This window comes from Amphiura filiformis, unplaced genomic scaffold (assembly GCF_039555335.1).
Source record: "Amphiura filiformis unplaced genomic scaffold, Afil_fr2py scaffold_59, whole genome shotgun sequence".
Lineage (NCBI taxonomy): Eukaryota > Metazoa > Echinodermata > Ophiuroidea > Amphilepidida > Amphiuridae > Amphiura > Amphiura filiformis.
In genome coordinates, this window is record NW_027305523.1 from 52010 (window position 1) to 70684 (window position 18675).

Consider the following 18675-nt stretch of genomic DNA (forward strand, 5'->3'; position numbering starts at 1 on the left):
TTTTTACTTTTCTTTATTTAATTAGAACGTCACTCTGTCTTTAAGGGTCTTTATAGAACTTTTTGAGGTTTCTTATCCCTGCTTAGGGTTCTGCATACAGGGCATAAAAATGTTCTAAGGTGCACCTTTGTTCTTAGGGTGTACTTGTAGAGTATTGAACAATGTACCTGTGTAGAGGCATGTGGGTTTGCACCGTGCGTTACAAACAGATAAATTTCCAAACTTTATTTGTATTTATTTTACAGCACATCTCATCAGAGGGTCAGAACGAGGATGAATAGGGGAAGTGGTTCTTATAGACCCTATCGAATACCACGTCACTCGTCCTCATTTAAATAAAATTCTGCCCTCCGTAAGGTACATTTGTTGTTGTTTTTTTGCGCCACGGGGCAATTCGCATGATAATACAATAAAACAGGTAATAAATGGTTTTTGGAAATGAACTAAAGACCTGTCCATCACTTACACTTACAACCAACATGCCTGGCATTTCAATTGTTATACCGTTCCAGGTGAGTTTAGGGTCTAAATTTGAAATACTGAGATTCTATAGTCAATTTTGTGAACTTTATTCATAAAAGATGCAGTTAGTTAATAATCAATACAAATGGATGTTTGATACGTTTTATTAGGGAATTAGGCACAAATAATTATATTGGATCAAGTTGACGAACTTTCTTTCATTTTACTGTTAATATAAGTTATAAGGCCCGGATCATCTTTTATTTGACGTCGAACAAGTATTCGTAATTAAATCTTATTTCGAGCCGCTAAACCTTCTAACGAATATTTGTTGGCGTACAATTGAATAATATATTTTCAATTCAGCATCAAACACAATTCGTCAACAAACATAATTATTTACTTTATAGGAGGTAATAAAATGAATTAAAACAGATTGAATAAGGAATGATTGTTGCATCGAATATTCATCGTCGAATATATAGGGAGTATCAGGACTATCATATCAACTATCATCCCGCAAACTCACACCTTGATACATCATTTATATCACTTTCATTATCCTATACGTGCTTATCTTGGTAACATTGATAATAAAAATGTATGTTTTACTGAATATGTACCAAAAATGTGATCTTTTTCTTTTCAAATGTTTCAACTACGGTGGCTCCTAAGAAACCACTTTGAAATATGTCCGGCTAAAGTTGATTTATGCTAAGCAAGAAATAATAAATACTTGCATAACTGCATTTAGATTTCAGATGAAAACCTTCATGCGATTTTCTCCTTATACTTTTCAGACGAAAATGTTTGCATAGGCCAAATGGAAGTGTTGTGCACCTGAAGAAGCCGTTGTTTCTTGTTTTGAGACCCATCCGTATATATCGCCTGATGGGATGTCATTGTCTTAGGAAGGAGGGGAGGTCATGAATATGTCGGTGACCGGAGTCAATTTTTTATGATCCCATATCGCGGGTTGAACATTTTTAGCGTATTCTAGCTGCAGTCGCGTCACTATTTTGGAGCAAATATCATAAGGCTGTCCGTGGGAAGAAACAGACTGTCAAATTCAACAACTTCGTCTGGTCTTTTCACGATCCAAAATCAAAGACCAAATCACTTCCAGACATCTTATCGGTGTAGAGTTTATCAAATATATCGTTCTGTGCCACGGTGAAATGATTCCGCCAGTCTCCAACAGTACCTGGGTGTGTGATTGGAAAAAAATAAACACATAAAAGACATGATACCAAATAATGACACACAAAAACAACACATAGTCCCGATTCCAGAAACTGTCAGCACTGTTTTTTAAATATTTTTCATCTATGACGAAACTTAAGATAAATGTTCAATTCGTCTTTGTGTATAATCTTATGCACATTCGAGTACATAAATATCCACGATGAAACATCATAGCTATTCCTAGCTCGGTGTAAATTATATTTTGTATAATTATATGATACCGTCACCCTCATAACCTAATTGCCTAAGTCATTTTTTGCAGTTTGGGGAAAAAGGCAAAATACTGAAAAATGCAATTTGGTTAAGAGGGTGACGTAATGATGGTGTGGTGTTAGTGATCTTGAAATTAAAAAAAGGCCTATGTGGATAAGATTTACGTATTCAAGCTAATGATAACGACAACGTCACTGATATAGTGGTACAAGTCCTGGTATAACTGTTTTTAAACAGTTATACCAGGACTTGTACCCTAGTCGTTGAAATACATTGTCTAAGTCACACACACACAGATTAAGCAAAGGTGTAAAGGTAAATATTTTTCCCCGTCGAAAAAAGCCACCATTTTTCATGAAAGGTGTTAGAAGAACGCTCTCTATGGTAGTAATGACTAGGTCATGTTGTTATACAGGGTGGCAATTGTTAAAAAGATTGAGTTAAGCAAAAAAACTCAAAACCCCGAAAAAAAAATGAATTTGGCAAATTTGTTATGAGGGCTACGATACTCTGTAGCAGTTATACTGTTCCAATGAAGGATGTTAAGCATTATACATACCTTTTCTCAAGAATGAAGTTTGCTGATCTTCTTGAACTTCTTTCTTGATGTCTGCTTCCTTCTTTCCATTCTCGATATCATCTATATTATACCCCAGACTATCTGGGTTACATGCAGGGTTCTTTTTCATACTCTTAAACGTACACTTTTCAACCATTTTATCTAAGACGTCATCAGGGAATGTTCGTCCAAGGTAATCAGCAACTTGAATGATGGCACCTTTGAGATCCTTAATAAATGGAAAGGAGAGACCAATTAGCTGAGAATAACAACATTACAGATTAAGTATGATAAAATGCAAACAGAGGAAGAGGCTTACGCATCATATACACTGGAACATGGAAACATTCAAACATTACAAACTAGCGCACGAGATCAAATTAATGATGATTAATCGTTATTCTTAATATATTAATATACAGGGGAAAGAAGAATTACGCATCGCACACTAGCACATTTACGAATGGAAACATAACATGCATAGGCAGATATACCAGAGTGAGTAAAAACTCCGGACACTGTACTGTTTGTACTGTTCACCCTTGACTGCTCATTTTAAATTTACTTACATGTTTCATATCTTCATATTTCAGAAACAGTACATTAGGATCATGTCTATGCTGCCACCAGAATAAGTTATGCTCGAACCAGGGTCCATGAGCAACTGTTGGGGAAACAAACGTGATATGTTGGTATTGCTGACAAGCAGCGATACAAAAAACACGACGACAATTAATTTTACGTGCATAAGAAGGGCATAAGACTATGATCAGATGATAGTTTTGCCCCGCTTGTTATGGCATTAGGGGTTGGGTTAGGGTTAATGTTCTGCGTGCTGGCCATTGCCTTAAGCATAAAAAGTCAAAGTTTTGAGATATTTTCTCAAAATATCAAGAGCTATATCTCAAGAGCTACTGAACCAATACTAGGCTTGCTTGTACACATTTCAATGCATTTTTTCATGAAAATGTGCAATTCTGAAATTTTGTTTTTAAACTTGTCGTCTGAAGTCGACTCGACACCCACGTGGAGAGGGTTAAGTTTTAATATGTCGAACAAATAGAGTGTCGAAGAAGCCGATAGTTTCAGCAAATTCTGTTGAAAATTGAAAAAAAATTAAACGACCAATAAAATCACTTCAAAATAAAAAAAGGTAGTAATATTTTCATAGGCTCAATAAACCTGAAAGGAAAAATATCACCAAAAACTTGAACAAATAATATTTTCAACATTTATATAATTTTCTACTTATTTCCCACATATTTTGGTAAAAATCGATCCACTTCTAAAAACGTCTGTTTTTACTTGCATATAGGCCTACAGCTAAACAAAATTTGGTCGCCTTGAACAATGTTGAAGTCATTAAAAGTAAAAAGAAACAAGAACCCTCAATATTATTATTAGGGGTTTTTTTTAACAAAGAACTATATTTGATTCTTGATAGAACCATTTTAGAACGGTTCTAAATCGAGCCTTTATTTCTGTAAAAAAGTTAACATTACCATCGCCACTGACAAAGTCTTGGAAGAAATCATCCCACGTCTTGTAAGTAGGTAACGTCACATCCGTGTTATGAAAATGATAATAAGACACCAGCACGTCTTTGGGGTTCCTTGCAATGTAAAGAATCTTGGGGTTTCTTTCAAATATCTGTTGAGGTAGAAGTTGGCTCGGTAGATGTGTTTTGATCATGCGTGGTGAAGGCATGCTTTCAAGTATCTTGTGGCTTGGAGGAATTAGCCCAATCTGCAAGAGAGATAATGATTCGCAATAAAGTACAGACCTACTCTTAGGCCTCGTATCCATAGGCTGTTCCCTTGTGGCGTGTGCCCTTGTTCCGTGTTTACTTTTCCCCATGTGACCTGCCACACAGACAACCTATGGATACGGCCAATAAGCAAAACAAAGGTTCGTTGTCTGTGTGGCAGGTCACATGGGAAAAAGTAAACACGGAACAAGGGCACACGCCACAAGGGAACAGCCTATGGATACGAGGCCTTAAAAGGCGATCGGATGGCAGGAGCCATATTGTCAGTGGGGGAAAATGCCCTCAGTCAGAACTCTTTCCCCCAGTTTCCCCCACCCCCCCGTAAAAACTCAAAATTACGAAAATTTCCACTTTTGCAGCAATTTTGCACAAAATAATTGCATTTTGACTTCTCAGGAAAAAACTAAAAGAGTTATGGCACAAATGTTATATGCAATGCAATTAGTAATATCTTGGCTAAAAGAAGACGTTTTGTTGGTTGCTTTACTAGCTTGGGTTCAAAAGTTATATCCGATTAATTGAATCGTCCAGAAAACGTGTTGGGCCACTTTTGCTATGTTTGCGCATATCAAGTTTGAACCGCGTAGATATTCTTATCGTGCATTAAACATCAAAGAACTGACACAAAAGAATTATAAGCGGTGTTTCTTCATATAATTAACATGAACGATAATATGATATTTCTTTAAAATCTATAAATGAAGTCGTGAAATTTATTTCAAATTATCTTATCAATAAAGTAATTTCTCAGATCCATGATATATCAAATTATCATTGTTAAAACTGATAACAGTTTTTGCATCCATAAGTACAAAACAATAAGATTTTGAAATTAAGTTCAGCTGTGCTTCTAGCTGTTCTGGAGCGACCACTATTGCCAGCATTTCTGTTAACAAATCATACATACTTCTAATAGTTATGTAATTGTATGCCTTGATGGAAGACGTGAGTTTGGAAAATGAGCTATATAAACAATCTTTCTTATGGTTTCTGCTTGACATGTGCTACCGAATGTCACACCCATAAAAATACGCTCTTCCAACGTAAATTGGGGTTGAAGTTGTTGAGCTGCAGCCACGATTTCTAGTAAATGAGGTTGTTATGTCAGTGCTTAGTTGTGACTTTCAAAAACTCTATATATATTCTATATATTATGTAATCATTTCTACCACTTCGAATATCCCATTGTTTAAAACTACCTATCATAAGAGCATCGTCCAGCTGGTCCATGGTTCAATTTTATTCTGTCACTTTTGTAACACTTCGACAAAAGTGGCCCAAGCGGTTTTAAGACTAGGTTACATAATTTGCCATATCTTCACTTGTATACCGTCGATTTTATTGGAACAAAGCTTAGCTGGTGGCCAAAGAAATTATCTTGATAGACATATAAATATCAAACCAAAAAATAAGCGGCATATTTGTGTCATTTTAGTTTCAAAATTGTACAAATGTTATTGTTACACCCTGTATACTTCCATAGCTCTTGTGTTCCTTAGTTAAGGCCGAAATTATACCAGAACGAAAGTTTTGGGTCTTTCCCCCGTCCCGAGAAAAACCATGGACATGGGACAGAATGGCACACCTTATATCAAGCCTTGAGATATCCTTATATTATACCTTTCCTCTCGAGTGTCATCTTTATTACTTGTCTCAATATTCTAACGCAATCACTGCTTGGTCACTCCAGCGACTCGCCTTAACTTATTTTCCTTATTCATGTTCTTAATTCTATTTTGTTTATTTTAAGTTTCCTTTTGTTTACATAATTATATTTTTGTTGTTTAGCTCGTTTTTGTTGTTTTGTTTGAATTTGTTGCTTTTTCTCTGGTAAAACTGTATGAATCTTTTTTTAATTTAACACCACCCGACGTACACACGCGCACGTACCCCCCACCAACGCCGTCACCTTCCTACCTGCGAGTGATGGTTGACCCACGTAATTTCTAGGAATGGAAACTTAAAGAATAAATGGGTCTGATTGTTGTTTTCTTTTTCTCCATCGACTATTTGTGAGACGATCTGCTGCATCCATGTTGTACCTGTAGAAACAAATCATAATTAAAGCCATGTTATAACATTTGCTGAGGAATATTTTTCAGAATTCTTTTTTTTACACGATTATACTGTACTTTATTAAACCAACCTACCCTGTAAATATCAAGACTCTATGTGCTGTAGTTTTGTCAAAATCCGAGATTTTGAATAAAACGCAGGAATCGTCGTTTTATTAATATTACGATGGAATTATTAGTCGAACGCATACACGATGCACACCGTCATCGTCCCTATATCTTCGTGTTAAAAATTGCCGTGATAGTACGTTGAATCCTCACGTTTTTCAACAACTACGCATGGTGATTTTGTTCGAGATAGGCCGTGCGACTCAGGCAAACATACAATTTGAGATTCTGAGAGCCTGCCACACTGTTTCTATTCTATGTTTTACGATTTTCGCATGATCAATATATAGCTGGCCGTAACCGCCACAACGTGGAGCTGCTACGCGTAGCTTACTTTTCGCTTCGCGGAGCTAAATTGACCAATCATGTTAGATCTTTTCATTACGCGTTCCAGAGAGAAAAACTCTTGCCAAAATTAATGTTTACTATGGGGATTTTAAATGAATCGATTGTAAATAAACCACGACCAGTTGTACAGGATCAATACCATTGTTTGATTAGTGTATAGTCAATGTTACCTTGCATGCATGTGTCATGTGTGTGGCGTGTTTGTTTGTTTGTTTGTCTACTGTGTCAGGCCAGGATCACTGACACCCACGGTACTGATACTCTCATACTATCACGGTGATCATATTGTTGAATGTTGTTGACTTTAAAATAATCATGATGCAGTCATGTCTACAGTAGAACTCACCACGACCTTTGAAGGACTTAAACCCTATTAAAAGCTATTAAACCAAGATAACACTCAATGAAAACAGCTCAACTATGTTACATCAGATCTTCTCTGGTTATAAATACACACTGCACTTGTGTCTGTTTTACCTGTGCAATGAGCAATGAGCTGGTATTATAGTTTAAGTTGTGTGAACGATTATAAAGCGAACGCAAGGTAACAATACTGTGGGCGTTTGTTTACGAAATGAGACAATAGTCTGCTTATTGTTAACCAGCGTTCTTGAAAATGAGAAGCTTAATGACTTAACACGGTTTAGAAATAATTTCTTCATATTTTTTGGTACAAAAGTACCAATATTTCCAAACACCTAAATTAGCTAAAAATTTAGGACATGTTACAAAACTATATTTTCTAGAATTTCAGAGAATACTTTAAATATTGGCCGGTTATTTTTTACACAGTGGCGTCAACTAGGCAATGGCCTATACTTCTAACATACACTATTTGTAGAGGTCATGCGTCAATGGTGAGCGCAGGCTGAGTATTGTGTATAGGAAAACGGACAGTAACTACAGTATGTATGGCCTACTACTAGTATATAAAGTAAATCCGAACTGGTTTGCAGTTTGCTGAAGGTCGAATTCCGCAGGCCACACCGCGCAAGTTATACAAATTAGCTCCCGGTCCCGGCGATACACTGCAGATCGCAGAACTGTGTGCATGGTTTACCACCACTCTGCCTAGCTATATAGTTATGTATGAGTCCCGGTATGAGTTTCTTATGAGTGCATGTCCATCTTAATAATAAGTCGGTTCGTACTTTTCATAAACTACTTTTTGAATCATAACTTTCGTGACCGAGGATATCTTGCAACTACGTGACGCTCGTCTGGCAAATTCTTAATGAATAAATTCGCTTCACGTAATGAGTAAGTCGTACTTGATTGGTCAGTTTTACCTCCGAGTAATGAAAAACTCTAACATGATCATATGATTGGTCAATTTGGCTCCACGGAGCAAAAAGTCAGCTACGCGTAGCAGCTCCACGTTGTGGCGGTTGCGGCCTACCATATCAGTATCCCATATGATATTTCTATTGCAAGAAAATTTTATTTGTTGTCAGATAAATCACAGGTTTTATCTTAATTACACTAACTGGAAATTAAATGCACTAATTAGTGAGGACCGGTATTTTGCTGTGGATATGTTTAACTGCAATTTTGCGGTAAACTTTTGAAATCCTGGGTAAAAATCGTGATCATTTCAACTCTTTGAGAAAATAACTATATAAAGGAATGCATGTAGAATCAAGGTGCAATACAATGTACATTATTGACACACTATCACTCTCTTTATCTACGTCAATAATAGAATATCGATTTCAATCGAATTGAATACATTGCTCAGTTTTGAGTTTGTAGTTGACTACTAAGCGACCTAAGCGATCGATTGCTAGCCAATCAGATAGAACTCCTTTTCTTGCGTTCGGTGAAATACCACTCGCCCGTCGCTCACCAACGGAGTATTAAATTTATATTTATCGTACAGGACGTCGACACTGTGCGATGTTCATAACATGGCGTGCGGGCAGGGGCGTAGCCAGTTTTTTTGGTCAGGAGGGCAAAATAAAATTTCGGGACACAGACGAAAAAAATACAGTTGCATGATACAATAGGCCTACATAGGGACTGTATGTCTTCGAGCTTCCAAAAAAGGCTTTATTGGGACGATATATGCGTGCGTAGCGAGCAAACGTGTGTTTTTTACACTATTTTTGCCCATTATCAGGATGGAAAGGGCTTTATCTGTACAATGTGCGCGCGTAGCGCGCAAATAAATTTGTATTTGACACTATTTTACTTTGCCCTCCTGATTTTCTGTTTCATTTTTTGTCAGAGGGGCACTTTTTTCTTTCATTTTTTGTCAGGGGGACTACGTGCATCAAATGTGAGGACAGATTTTGTAAAAACTTATCGTAGCCTTAATATAAGACAACTGGGCATAAGCTATTACTACGCGTTGGGTACGCTCAATTGACCCCTTTCCCAGCCTTTTGAGTTACATACCTGCTTTTGGATAGCTGATGAGATATATATCATCTGATCGTACTTCAAATGTTCTGATTTCTTTTAGCGCTGATGCCGGCATAACTTTGAGGAATTTTACCCCTTCATAATAATGTGTTATTTCTTCATCTTCTTTTGGAATAATCATGGGCAAAGATAGAAATTTCTGAGTAAAATCTGAAAGAAGAAAAAAATCAAATGAGATACAAAGGTGGTGTTAGGTGGCGTTTCATTCAAGATGTTTGAATACGACATTGTAATTCAAATTTATTGAAGACATAATACTACGTGCCTGCTATTATATGTGATTTGCTCCACAGCGACGCCCTCAATTTTTCTCGAATTTCGACTTTTTGCATAATTGTACATGTAATGTCTAATGGTGTAATAAAATACCATGTGAATGTCAAGCCTGAAGTGCTTTAACATCAGTCAAATTTAAGTTTTATCCGAGCTCACAGATCTTGTGATGGCTGCTGATGCGTCTCGTACATGTGTATCATGGCTGCCCTATCAACAAAGTCAGATAAACCGTCTTGAAAATGTTCAGAAGAGGTTGGCACGTTCATGCATTCCAGCACCTAGGGGGGGGGGGGCTTACTTACCAATTCAGACTGGAAAAACTAGGACTTTCATCACTTGAAAACAGATTTCATTACTTAGCCATAGCTTTTGTCAGTAAATGTCTCTATCGTGTGTATGATGTGGATCCTTTTGTTTATGTTCAAATTAACACTCGTCATATGACACTACAAAATTTCACCACAATTTTGGTAGGACAGATTGTTTCAAATATAATGTTTATACCCGTTTTCCCGTGCAATTCCAATCATTACCTCTCCACATTAGAGATAAGTTGAATATCAGTCTTTCTAGCTTTTTATCTAACTGTAAATTACATTTTAAACAATCCAGCTGGCTGGTTGATTCTTAACTAAATGTAAATGTAAATAATTTATTATGTGCAATATCATTATTTTCTTTTTCTTTAGATTGGGAGCCTTTGGATGAGATGGTTGGAGAACAGCATGCATGCACTTTTGTTCTGTTTCTTCATGGAGTGCTTCGAAAGTGGCATTCTGCTACTATTTGGTCTTCCCTGCCAGGGCACTCTCGTTCTTGTTCGTCCCTGTGTTCTTGACTTGTATCCTGTTCATCTACACACCTCACCCAAATGCTCCACCCTTTTTTGCTGTTGATATTTTATTGGTAGGAATGTCAATTTATTGTTTAATTAAATTTAATGATTGTATTTAATTTAAAATCGATTTCCCTCATTATTTTCATTTTTTAAATGTATTTTATCATGATTGTATTGTACTTTTATATTGTATGAATTTTGTTTTGTATTATGTGTATTTTCTGGCAAATAAAATGAAATGAAATGAAATGAAATGAAATCATTGAATCAGTGGCGTATAAACTATGTGTATGTCGCTATTCGTCTTACGTCTTATTTATACGTCCCAGCTGCGTGAAGCTCATTAATGATCGGTGGGCTTATACACGCATTGACGATAATTAGGCCTATACGCACTGGAATGAAACATACATTTTCTTTGTTTTAGCTCATTAATTTTGTTGGCTCGAAATTAAAAGGGGATACATGATATGTAGGCCCCCTATAATGTGATCTGTGAAACTAACATTTTTCTGGAAAACAAATGTGATCTTTCATATGTGAAATATGAGAGCCACAATGAAGATATAATTCATGCAAAACTTCAGCTTTGTTACAAGAATGGATTAAAGTTGAGTAATTTCACATAAGAATGTGGGAAGAATGCACGATCACAAAGGTTGATGGATTGTTTGTATTGACTGTATCAGATCATAGATCACATAAATAAATAATATATCTCGTAGGCCTATAATACCGTATACATGCTACAATTGTGTGACGTGTTGGAATGCTGTTACGCAGGAGAAACAAATTTCATATTTTAGCATTTTATATAATAGCATTCTTTCAAATATCAACAACATAGCTGAAGCGAACAAAATATGCGAATGGTTCGTGATGTAAACGCGAACAAGAAACAAATGTGTTAATACCCCCCCCCCCCCAAATTACAAAACATTTCTTCCCATAGGCCTATGCCTATACTTTTTGCAATTTTGTGTGATTATCTCATAGTTCAATATTACTCAATATAGTCTTAGAGTGCACAGATGGTTGATAAAAGCTTTTGAATGACATAATGAAGGTAATTATATAGGTAACAAATGCCATAATTAGGCATGAATGATTTAATAGGAATTATCATTATCATAGTCATAGGATCAAGACTGTCTGTCTCTTCTATGCAGCTCGCATACAGAGCTATATAGCATGCAGTAACTTGCATGCCATCTCTCCAAAATAACAAGACTATAAAATCATGCAGTAATGATCAACGTCCGTTACTGTGTTTATTTATACAGCCCCCCCTTTCATCGGAACTCCATGTTAAACGGTCAAAGTATCCACTTTACCTTGTTATTTCGGCTTAAAATGGACAGAAACCCTTTCCGGCCGGTATTACCATAGACCATATTATTTCATCATTTACCAGTCCAATAAACAAACATGCATGCGTGTTCGTAACATTTTTAAAAGGGTGCATTTATTTTTAGATAGGGTAAAATAATGGCGATATTGAGATTTCAAAACATTTTCAAAGTTTCCACAAATGGCATGATACATGCAGGCTGTATGTGTGTATCAAAATAATTGGTACCCATCATCAGTTTTGGTGTTTGCTGAGAAGCCTGCTCCTACAATATGCAACATTGGATCCTCTTAAAATGCCCAGAATTTATTGTTTTATGACCTTTTATCTGTTTATTCATCGATACAATAAGGTAACTCCTATGTTGCATCATGTGTCAGTCTTGTCCACAATCACTGGAAGCTGATGGGTACCAATTATTCTTCTTCTTTTGGTTAAGTCGGTAATTAAGGTGCACAATGTGCATATCACACCAACTGAAGATACAACCAATCATTTTGATACAACCAGTAAATATTTGTGGAAACTTTGAAAATGTTTTGAAATCGATTGATATATTTAAGCTTATTTAATATTAATCCGTCATTATTTTACCCGATCTAAAAATAAATGCACCCTTCATAATATAAAATACGAGAAATTTGTATTGAAAATGTATACTTACCTTCCCAGTCTACCATAGTATAAATGGAATTCTAGGTGCAGTACAATCATATACGTTCAGTACTGTACTGCAATTCAAGCCTGAGTATGTCAGGTAGCTTCAAGTTGAGTAAATTATTCACCAAAATGGAAATAGTAGGCCTATAGAGGTTTGGTTCTTAACAACTTAAGTCTTAAGCAAATAGCATACATTGTATATATACATAACAGCTCACAACCATGCAGATAGGCAAATAATCTGCGATACTGGTCATATTATTATCGGATGGTTACAATCCAATATCAGTGATCATCGGGAACCGATGCAGGTGCCGATCGAATAAAATAATATGGCATTTATTCGAGAAGTCATATGTGAGTGTTATCTGCTGTATTATGGTTCAGGTTCAGTTCAGCCGTGCATACTAAATGTTAAGTTCCAAGACATGCATTATTATTGTTTCAAACTCGAGTCGCTTGTAAGCTGTAATCCGATAAAAATAAGACGCTTTGCCAAGAAGCAGGGAAAACTGCAAGAAACCCGGGTTAACTGGGGTTAACTGTACTAGGGGACGCAGGGGTAACCTTGTCAAGCAAATACTTCATCTATTGTGTCCATCACTTAATCCGATAAGTGATCGATGTATATGTAAACCACCAAATAACTTCTCCATTGAAAAGCACGTAAAAATCAACTTTTTTAAGCGGCGTTTTCTGCCAGGCGTGACAATATTTTTCACTTTTTAACGTCATCCTTGTAATTAATTAAGGACTGAAATTTCATTTAAAGGAGTATTTCGTGATCCTAGCATCCTCTTTTTATGACATTTTTCAGTACATATCCACGAAAAAAGCATATTCCCAAAATTTCAGTTGATTCCGATATTGCGTTTGCGAGTTATGCATGATTATGTGTATTACACTGCTCCATAGACAATACGTTGTAATTTCGTTCTGGTGCACCAGATCAAATTTCACGATATCTTTGCTAAACGAAATAATCTGCAAGAAATATTTTGTACATAAACATAATGTAGCCAGAGGTTTCCAGTGATGTAACAATCTCAACTCTTTTTTGCGAAAAGCGGGGGGACGAGGCTGTGTATCACGAAATGCCCTTTAAGCTTCAATTTTGGGGAATTTTACAGATTCAGTTCCAAAACTAGCATTAAAAGTTGTTCCGTTAGCAGTAATTCGGACAGGGCCTACTTTTCTTGTGAAATCGATTTGTATAATTTCATATCTATTTTAGTCATTAATAGGTTATTATCTTTCATTTAAATCAGAAGATGCCAACCTCACGAAGAACATGGTCCCTAAGGACACCACATTGTCTCCAGTAGCCATATGTGATTTGGTGCAATGCGCCCTTCAGCCAGGTACCGTAAAATGGGGTAACTTCGGTCAGCGGGGTAACTTTGGTCGGTCAAATATATTTTTTAATGGTCATATTTTCGTACAGCAATATTGTTTTAGTCATATTTGGTGTCAATTTGTTAAGAAATATATTTGGAAGAAATAATAGTCGCTCATGTCCAATTTCCTCAAAATTTACGAAAAAATCATGATTTTTGACCAAAAATGAGCATTTTTTTACATTTTTTTCATAAAAAATAAAAATCGATATTTGTGAGCAAGGATGTGTGCTTGATTAATTTTGCAAGGGGTAAAATCACAAAAAACAACAACTTGCCCATATACAGCGAAGATCAATTTTTTTATTTTTTTATTCATGGAATGTAATACTCTGACCAAAGTTGCCCCAAATGCGGGGTAACTTTGGTCAGGCTATTTTGAGCCCCTAGGGCACCCTTACGAAATTATAAAATAATCTTTTTCAACTTGATGGTGTAGAATGGAACCCTGATGTCATAAAAAATAGTTAATTAGAAATATAATTGGTTTTGTTTGGAAGCAGTCATGATTTAAAAACTCTGAAAAGTGCCCAAACTTACCCTATTTTACGGTACGTACCTGGTTTCAGTAGCAGGATGTCATTACTTAATTTATTCTTTAAAGATATGTCTATTGCAAAAAAACAACATATCATTTGCAAGCTATATTATAAGGACAGTGAAAATGACTCCTTTTTTGAGAAAATAAGACGTTTAAAATTGATATTCCGCAAAAACCAACTTAAGCGGTGAGTTTCTTCGAACGAGACAGATTTGGCCTAGAAAAAAGGTGACGTCATGAAATGAGATGTGCCCGCTTTGAGAAAAGGGACTATAAACGCTCTCAATGGTTATTAGTACAGGACCAGCCTATAGAATCCGTGACCAAATCATAGAACAAAAGTTTGAGAGTCATTTTGGGATCTTTGATTGATTCTGAATAAATTTAGCTTGGGCTCAACTCCTGAAACTTCCGGGCATTCCGAGGAGGAGTCAATCAAGGTCACATGGGGGTCAAATTTTCAGAATGCTCCAATTATGTCAAGTAATATATCAAAATACTCGAATGGTCATGAGGATTCCAAAAATGTATAGTTTGTTATGTGTCAGACGTTTCAGGAGGGCGCTATGACGAAAAATGTTCATAGGTCAACGACCTTTTTGAATTCTGACCATAGTTAACAGCGTCTGATTTTGGTAATTTTGGTGTCTAATTATATGTTTCCTTGCATGAGAAATACAACTAAGCAAATTAAACTAGAGCGATAACCGCACCATAGCTGAACCATGTGGCTTCGGCAGTATATTGTGGTAGGCCTATACCAATGTCACCCGGAGTCTGTAATGGACATAATCTCGAAATGCTACAAAGGTATAACCGGCCGAGTGATGTTAATGAAAGAGGAAAAGTAAAGAATATAAAATAAACTAGAGCAACTGTGCCCACGAGGTAAGTTAGGCGGATGACTGTGACGATCTGATCAAGCAGCAATACTGTGCTGGATAGTATTAATTTTAATAAGACTGTTTCATTAATTGCCGTTAATATACCTTGATCGTGGAAAGCTGGCATTTTGAAAACTTGAATTTTGACCTCTGTATGACCCCCTATGACCCCCTTAAATGAATTTTGAAATATTTAAAACATGTTAAGAATGTCATAATCATCATTGCATTTAAATTTCAGCTCAATTGAAGCATTTTGAAAACATGACCTTTGACCCCTTTATTGCCCCTTAATGACCTTAAATGAATTTTAAAATATTTTCAACATGTTTAGAATGTCATAAGGATCATTGTGTAAATTTCGGCTCAATCGGAGCATTTAGGAAAACTTGACCTTTGACCCCTTTATGACCCCTTAATGACCTTAAATGAATCTTAAAATGTTTTTTTAATGTTTAGAATGTCATAAGGATCATTGCATATAAATTTCAGCTCAATTGGAGCATTTTGAAAAACTTGACCTTTGACCCCTTTATGACCCCTTAATGACCTTAAATAATTTTTTTAATGTTTTAAACATGTTTAGAATGTCATAAGGATCATTGGGTTTAAATTTCGGCTCAATCGGAGCATTTTGGAAAACTTGACCTTTGACCCCTTTATGACCCCTTAATGACCTTAAATGAATCTTAAAATGTTTTTAAAATGTTTAGAATGTCATAAGGATCATTGCATATAAATTTCAGCTCAATTGGAGCATTTTGAAAAACCTGACCTTTGACCCCTTGACCCCTTTGACCTTAAATAAATTTTTAAATGTTTTAAGCATGTTTAGAATGTCATAAGGATCATTGCTTTTAAATTTAAGCTCAATCGGAGCATTTTTGGTTAAAATGACCTTTTTTGACCCCTGTGACCCCTGGATGACCTCTGACGTTTGGAAATATTTTTATTATATTTTTTATGTTTTCCTCTTTCATATGACATCACTCATGGGGTCATACCTCCGTGGCATTTAGAGATATGTGCATTTCAGACCAAAAGGTTGCTGAGTAAGGAAGTAAGGGAGTAAGTAAGGAAGTAACATAGACTACCATAGGCTGAGACCATTTCATGGTTCAGCAAAAACTATACAAGGAACCGATGACCCTCTTTTGCACAAATTACGTAGGACAGTGACGCCACTTGCACACATGCATTGTTATTACCCAGTCTCTATGAGGTGTACTCAAATTTGGGGTCAAGGGTCATTAAGGGGTCACTTCCGGTATCAAACGAAATACCTTCAAAAAATTCTATTAGCTAAAGAAAACATAGCACAGAAACGGTGAGTTCAGACATGAATTGAGGTTACCCAATTTATATGTGGTATTTTTTTATTTGGGGTCAAAGGTCATTAAGGGGTCACTTCCGGTATAAAACGAAATAACTTTTTTTTTAAATTATTAGCTAAAGAAAACATAGCAAAGTGACGGTACATTCACACATTAATAGATGTTACTCAGTGTATACGTTGTATTTTTTTTATTTGGGGTAAAAGGTCATTAAGGGGTCACTTCCGGTCTGAGACGAAAAACGTTCAAAATGCCCCTTCTGCCATAGCAGCAAAGTGATGCCACGTGCACACATGCATTGACATTAGCCAATGTCTATCTAAAATTTCGGCAGTAAAATCAAAACTTTTTTGTAGATTCAAGAACCATGATGTTTCATCTTTACAATGGTGCGCAAATCAGCAAAATCTGTTCACGCGTCACTGAGATAATTGGGATTGTACAAATAGACCCATTTTTGGACCGTTCCTATGGGGCAATACACATAATGTGCTGCATTTAGGATGGAAGAAAGAAATGAAGTAAACTCTCAGTCTTGCCGGGTATGAGTATCAACCAACCAATCAATCAATCTCCCAAAGAATGTTTTTTACACCTTTCTCTTTGGGTTAATTAACACATACCTTCTAAAAATATAGTTCATACATTTCTCAAGCAACAAAAGGGCCATGGGGTCAGTTAAGTTTCATAATTCTTGATAATGAAAAAAAAAATCTTTTTTCAGATAATGAATCGGGAGAAATGCCATGATTACGTTCCGCTATAGTTGATGCCTTTACATGCTTTAGGAGTCATTTATTGTCCCCGATAATTCCCAAAGCGTGCTTCTTCAACTGATTTGCACCATCACTCAAACATTATATTGGAAAATGATAAAGAAATCAGATAAAGTGTGTATTCTTTTTAATTCCTGTATTGGTACTACCTTTTAGATAACAAAATCCTGCTGATTTTTGTTAAAATGCGCCAAATTCCTATATAAGGATGTTTTTGATCAAAAAAGTAAATCCTGTTTAGGCTATGTTTTGAAAATCACAATTAACTAGCGTGGGGGGGGCATTTATCGCCACTCGTAAGATTCATACTTAGGAAAGAACCCCTTTTCGTGTTTATCTGGTCATGTATGTGTATACTATGAAGTGACCGCTTGGCCCTATATTGTTGCTTGAGAAATGTTTGAACAATAGTGTTAAAGTAGTAAGTATGCCTGTAGGGACGTTTTTAGGGTCAAAGGTCAACCGGATGTGCCGCCATTTTGAAAGGTCAACCGGAAGTGCGCCATTTTGAAAGGTCAACCGGAAGTGCCGCCATTTTGATAGGTCAACCGGAAATGCCGATTCCAAAAAAAAATTACAAAATTTTCGAAAAAAAAAAATTCAAAAAAAAAAAAAATAACAAAAAAAAAAAATTAAAAAAAACAAATTTCAGAAAAAAAAAAATTAAAAAAAAAAAAAAAAAAAAATTTCTAAAAAAAAAATTCCCCCCAAAAAAAAAAAAAAATTTTCAAAAAAAAAAAAAAAATCAAAAAGGTTTCCAATTTTTTTCCAAAAGTGAACTTTGACCCGGAAGTGAACTTTGGCCAAAAATGATCCTCAGGGGGTGTTTTTTTCTAGAAACACCAAATTTTTTAAAATAAGATTTTTTTCCCTAATTTGAAATGTCGTATCGGCCGTTCCATGGAACGTATCGGCGTCAAATTCGGTATACGGGGTGAGGGTTGAATTACAAACTACCCGCGGGGGTCGAGAGGTTGAAAGGTCGATGGGTTTAAAAAAATTATTTTGTCTAGGGAAATATCATATTTTTCATTCTATACCTCGTATCGAAGTATAACTTAGAGGTACGACCATGCAAAATGGAAGTGACCTTTAACCCGGAAGTGACACTTTTTGACCCCCCCGTGACCTCTCCTCAAATGCCCCAATTGCACAAACGCATCAATTTTGCGGCAAAATGAGTAAATGAGCACCGAAATGAGCAAATGAGCATGGAAATGAGCAAATGAGCAGTGAAATGAGCAAATGAGCATGGAAATGAGTAAATGAGCAGTGAAATGAGCAGTAAAATGAGCAAATGAGCAGTGAAATGAGCAAATGAGCGGGGAAATGAGCAAATGAGCAATGAAATGAGCGGTGAAATGAGCAAATGAGCAGTGGAACGAGTAAATGAGCGGTGAAATGAGTCAATGAGGA

General features: G+C 36.0%; 1 protein-coding gene across 1 annotated transcript; it reads right to left on the reverse strand.

The window, feature by feature from the left end:
- Positions 1 to 714: 714 nt before the first annotated feature.
- On the reverse strand, positions 715 to 12462 carry LOC140144492 (sulfotransferase 1A1-like). Its single transcript, XM_072166302.1, has 7 exons — positions 12332 to 12462; positions 9176 to 9352; positions 6165 to 6289; positions 3982 to 4225; positions 3049 to 3143; positions 2480 to 2708; positions 715 to 1666 (listed from the first exon to the last, which is right to left on the reverse strand). The coding sequence occupies exons 1-7, from the start codon at positions 12345 to 12347 to the stop codon at positions 1554 to 1556; spliced, it is 999 nt and encodes a 332-aa protein (XP_072022403.1). The 5' UTR covers positions 12348 to 12462; the 3' UTR covers positions 715 to 1553.
- Between the last annotated feature and the right edge of the window lie 6213 nt (positions 12463 to 18675).

Bases quoted from the DNA above. Each gene is read 5' to 3' on its own strand.
- LOC140144492 (XM_072166302.1), bottom strand. The intron at 6,290-9,175 runs GTATGTAACTCA...TTGTTTCTACAG, and splicing joins CATCAGCTATCCAAAAGCAG to GTACAACATGGATGCAGCAG. The intron at 3,144-3,981 runs GTAATGTTAACT...TTTCCCCAACAG, and splicing joins AGACTTTGTCAGTGGCGATG to TTGCTCATGGACCCTGGTTC.